The following is a 5,466-nucleotide window of genomic DNA, read 5'->3' as shown; positions in this document are numbered from 1 at the left end:
ATGAAGCCGGGACGCACTGCGGGGTCGGGCCCAGCCGGGTACCAGGGAGTCGGGAGTTGGCCTGCCAACAGCGGTCCCCGCCGCCCCTCCGCGCGGAGATGAAGTACATTGTGGGCATCGGAGGGTGAGCGTCCAGGGCCCCGGGCGGACCGCCCCGCGGGGGCAAAGGCGCCGAGCTCTCGGGAGAGGCCGGCCGGGTGCTCTCCTGTGCGGGCCGAGGTGGCCTGGGCAGGAGGCCGGGGAATGAATGGAGGGCTGCCTGGCGACTGGTGTCGCAGGGACCCGATGCCCAAGGTCGGAGTGCGGGGAGGGGTCTCTGCCCTCTGTTCGGCACAGGGCCGGGTGCGGGGCCCAATTAAAAAATTCCAAATGTAAGTCACTTCCCCATGCCGCACCCCTGACTAGATCCAGGGGGGGAATAGAAGACTTTATAAAGCCCAGGCCGACCTTCCTTAAGGCGCGCGGGGGGGTGGGGGGCGAAGGGGAGGAAGGTGGGGAAACTCCGACCCCAGGGAGGCACGTGGGCAGGTGCTGCGGGGTCCCCAGAATGGCACTCCCCTGGCTGTGTGGCACCTGCCTTTGCAGCCACTTCTGCTGACCCCAGGCAGGGGCCTTGCCTTCCCAGAGATTTATTACCAGTAACCAGGCCTTTTTAAGATGATGCTCGAGAAGCATTTAGCATAAGCAGGGCTGGCTTGGCGCTCCCACCCGGGAGGTCGCCCTGGGTCCTCCCCCTCTTGGTTTAATGCTCCATCACCCTCTTTAAATTCCTAATAGAGACCAGGGCCCTCCATTTCTGCACATTCTGTAGCCGGTCCTGAGAGCACCGTGTGTCTTTCAGCAGCAAGTCAAATTAACATCAGGCATGTTCTAACCTGCTCCCCTTAATGTATGGGGGTCACCTTTCCCATTGGCCCTTTTAAACGGCTGCAGGTCCCCCCCCTTCCACACCCAGCTTTCCACCCCTGATTCCTAGGAGAGGGACAACCAGGTCAAGGGGACACTCATTCCCAGAAAGGCCTGACAGCCAGCCTTCTCTGTCCTTCAGCGGCCCCAGTCCAGAGTCCTTAGGGTGACCATCCGTCCTGCTCTTCCTGGGACTGAAGGGTCCCCAGGATTTGTGACTTTGAGCACTAAAACCAGAGACATCCCGGGCACACCAGGATGAGGTGGTCACCCGGCTTTGCCCATTACTTTTTTTAATAATCCTTTCCCTTTGTCATAAGGTGATTATCTCTTCCCAGTTTTGCAGTGAACTGCCGGTTTTCCTACCACAAATATCTTTTTCTCCCCCAGTTTGCACTTGCTTTAACAATGTGGCTTTTTTTAAAGCCCTGCTGAGGCTAAGTCACACGTGGGCCTCAGTTTCCTCGAGCTCCGGGCACCACCTCCTGGGTTTGCAGTAACACTGGACGAGTCTGAACACAGAAAACAGTGCTTCCATGACCCCAGCCAAGGCTGTGTTCACTTTTTTGGTTGTTTGTTTTCATACCCTCTGCCCCCTTTCTCTGTTTCGTCAGGCAGGTGAGCACAGGCCTGTGCCTGGCCCCAGCGGGCAGTGGGCAGTAGTGGGCCAGGCAGCCCAGATCGGCTGATTAGAAAACCTCCTCTGACCTAACATGAATAGAAATACCCTCTTAGCTCTACTGTTTTACAGGCCTGTGTTTGTTTTGCTTTGTTTTGTTTTTGGCCACGCAGCTTGGCTTGCGGGATCTTAGTTCCCAACCAGGGATCGAATCACGCCCCCTGCAGTGGAAGCGCAGCGTCCTAACCACTGGACCACCAGGAAAGTCCCTACAGGCCTGTGTTTTAGATTTGAGTCTGATCCTGGGGGCCCCTCAGACCCAGAGAGGTCCAGAGAGGGGACCCAGGCAGCCTCACGTGTATGCTCTCTCCACAGCATGACCAACGGCGGCAAGACCACACTGACCAACAGCCTCCTTAAGTCACTGCCCAACTGCTGTGTGATCCACCAGGATGACTTCTTCAAGGTAGCTGCCCTGGCTGGGGACGGGGGGTGGCAGCCCCGAGAAGGAGACTCAGGGGAGCAGACCCCTCCCGGGGCACCCTGGGCTAACCCGAGTCGGGAGATCGAGGGACCGGCGATCTCGGTTACTGAGCACCTACTGCGTGCCTGGCACGTTCTCACAGCACACCCGTTCCCCATGGGACAGATGGGGAAACTGCAGTTCCCAGAGGGTGCGTGCCACCTGGGTGGTACCCTTTATCCTCTGCAACTCCACTTTCCCATCTGCAAAATGGGCTCTGAGCCCGCCCTTGATGCTTTGTGGAGGGTGAGGGGGTAACTAGATCATAGATGCAAAATCCCCCCGCCCCGGTCCCAACAGTCACAAGGTTGGGGAGGGGTTCTGAATGCCAGCCTGGAGCCCCCCACCCCCGCCTGGGACCTCGAAGCCTATGACTATCAGCTGCAGGGGGCCGAGGCAGGCAGGGGCACCCAGACCCTCACTGGGGGCTCTCCAGGCGCTGTCACCCCAGGGTGGGGTAAGGTGGGAAGGCGGGCACTGAGCCCGCGGCTTGGGCTCCTCTGTTTCAGCCCCAAGACCAAATAGCAGTTGGGGAGGACGGCTTCAAACAGTGGGACGGTAAGGACGGACGGCAGCCCCGCGCCCCCTGCCCTCACTGCCCCATGGCCCCCACCCCACCAACACTCGCTTTCCCGCCCCCAGTGCTGGAGTCCCTGGACATGGAGGCCATGCTGAGCACCGTGCAGGCCTGGATGAGCAGCCCCCAGAAGTTCGCCCGTGCCCACGGGGTCAGTGTCCAGCTGGATGCCTCAGACACCCACATCCTCATCCTGGAAGGCTTCCTTCTCTACAGCTACAAGTGAGCATCTCCAGGTCTGGGCCCCGGACAATCCGGGCCCTCCCAGGTCACCAAGTCTCTATTTTGACAGACAACCTTGCTGGGTGACCCTGGGCAGGCCATCGTACCACTCTGGGCCCATCCAAATTGGGAGAGAGGGAGGATTCCATCCTCAGGGTGGGGGGCTAATGCGGGCATAGTAGGAGGCTGGCCGATGCTGGTCCCCTCACTCATCCCTAACCGAATCAGCCCAGACAAACCGCCCCCCCCACAACCAGTCCTCATCACCCAGGAATGTCCCTGGAGGCCAAGGCCATGGGGGGTTGTGTACTTTGACCCACGGGCGCTGACCGGGTCCCCTACCCCTGCCAGGCCCCTGGTGGACTTGTATAGCCGACGGTACTTCCTTACCGTCCCGTACGAAGAGTGCAAGTGGAGGAGAAGGTGAGCCTGGGGGCCCTGTCTGCATTCCCAGGTGGGACCAGGAAACTGGGTAATGCCTGCTGGACATGACCACCCTGAAGCTGCAGGCTGACGGGCAGCAGGCACCTGGGTGGTCAGTGCTGGGTTCCAGAGGCCCATAGCCTGCGGCCTGGAGAGCATGGCCCACCCATGCCCTACCCTGGGCATCTCCCAGGCCCACCGGGGAAAATGCTGGAAGGTGGGGCACCCAGGCCCCAGCACGGGGCCCCGGAATCAGTGGGGTCCCTGTTCTCAGTGGTGCCACCCCGACCTAGTTCCCTCACCCCAGGCTCTGCTTGTGGCATCACCCTTGGGCGACATGGGTGTTGCTCATTCTTGCCCATCTCCCTCCCCAGTACTCGACGCTACATGGTCCCCGACCCCCCCGGCCTCTTCGACGGCCACGTGTGGCCTATGTACCAGAAGTATAAGCGGGAGATGGAGGCCAATGGCGTGGAAGTGGGTACGTCCCTGAGTAAGATGAGGCCAGCTCCTCCCCACTGGGACCATTTGGGAAACCTGAAAGTTCCTCCTCGAGTCTCACCACCAGTCTCTCTCGCTTTGGGCCCCAGAGGCTGGTCTGTTCCCGCAGGCTGACTCTGCAGGCCAGCTTCCTCCTGACCTGCAGTCCTCTAGTCCTCTGTGAGCTGGCCCCCCGCCTCCTGGCAGCAGCCCCAGTGACCCGGGCCACGGTTGGACCCCCAGGGCCCCTGACTGTGGCCTTTCTGATTTCAGTGTACCTGGACGGCATGAAGTCCCGCGAGGAGCTCTTCCACCAAGTCCTGGAAGACATTCAGAACTCGCTTCTGAACCGCTCCTAGGTGTGGCTGGAGAGGAGGGGCCCAGCCCCCAATGCAGGGACCCAGACACAATTCCGGCCACAGTAAGGCCAGGCTGGCGGCATCCCAGCCAGACACTGCGTGACCATTTCCCTTTGGGGAAGTCTGTACATATGAGAGTGGAGGCCCCACTCACAGCCCAGCATCTCAGGGCCCAGGCATTCTGTCCCGAGATGCTTCTGTAACCTCGATGGCGGCTTACGTACTAAACCTGATCCTGTTTTTTAATCATTGGGGTCCAGCCTGTTGTGTTCGAGGTGCTGAGAGGGACCCTCCTGCCCCATCTCCTTGGTGCATTGGTGGCATCGGGGGTGGGGGGCGACACCGAGGGCTCTGGGCAGTTACAGTCTCCACCCGTTGGATCCATGGCAATGTGACCCTGGGTGGCTGCTTGAGGGTCTTTGGGTCTAGCTTCCTCAAAAGGGAGACTTCCTGCCAGCTTTCAGAAAACAGCGCAGCATGGCCCAGAGCAGGGGCTGGGAGGTCAGTCAAGCCTGCGGGTGCCCCTGACTCTTAGCTGAGCCCCGCTGTCACTGCACCCCAGCGCCTCCTCCGTGACTGGAGCTGACACCTACTTCTCATGACCCAGGATGCTCGTAAGGACACACTCCCTGTCCCAGGAACCACATCTCCCTGAGCCTTCCCTAGAATGTTGGTGAGGCAGTTTATCATATACACCCATTTCACACATGGGAAGACTGAGGCTCAGATATGGTCAGTGGCTTGGGAGCTGGTATTTGAACTCAGGTCTCCTCAGACCCTGTTCTTTTTGCCCAAAGGAGGTTGGAAGGCTCCCGTGGAGCCTGAAGACAGGGCGGGGAGGGGGAGGGTGGACGGAGTAGGGGCAGACAGGAGGAGGACAGGGTACCCCTTGACCTGAGGGTGATACCCCAGGGCCAGCCGTGGAACTGTAGCCACCCACCCCACTCAGTCCAGAAGGGCAGGAAAAACCTAAAGTGTAGACAGTTTTGGACAAAGCCATTGAACATTTGGAAATTATGGGGGGGAAGAAAAAATTACCAATTAGCAATTCCACTCCTAGAGAAGATAACCAAAAGGATTGAAAACAGGTGTTCAAACAAAAACTTGTACATGAATGATTCAAAGTAGCACTATTCACAGTAGCCAAAAGGTGAGAGCAACCTAAAAAGTCCATCAAATGATGGATGGGTAAACAAAACGTGGTCCATCCACACACGGCCTTAGGAAGAAGGAAAGTCTGACACTCAGTACAACATGGATGAACCTTGAGGACATGATGCTCAGTAAAATAAGCCAGACACAGAAGGACAAATACTGCCTGATTCCACGTATATGAAATGTCCAGAACCGGCAAATC

The 5,466-nt window shown here is 58.8% G+C and overlaps 1 protein-coding gene across 1 annotated transcript; it reads left to right on the top strand.

The window, feature by feature from the left end:
- NMRK2 (nicotinamide riboside kinase 2) lies at positions 1-4,342 on the top strand (the record flags this gene model as incomplete). Its single annotated transcript, XM_079917494.1, is given in 8 exon segments — positions 1-36; positions 39-124; positions 1,901-1,991; positions 2,558-2,606; positions 2,691-2,847; positions 3,199-3,270; positions 3,645-3,751; positions 4,024-4,342. Coding segments are annotated over 8 exon segments (684 nt in total). The 3' UTR covers positions 4,110-4,342.
- Positions 4,343-5,466: the final 1,124 nt, after the last annotated feature.

This window comes from Stenella coeruleoalba (assembly GCF_951394435.1).
Source record: "Stenella coeruleoalba genome assembly, chromosome: 3".
Taxonomy (NCBI): domain Eukaryota; kingdom Metazoa; phylum Chordata; class Mammalia; order Artiodactyla; family Delphinidae; genus Stenella; species Stenella coeruleoalba.
This window is presented reverse-complemented; position numbering and strand designations above follow the sequence as displayed.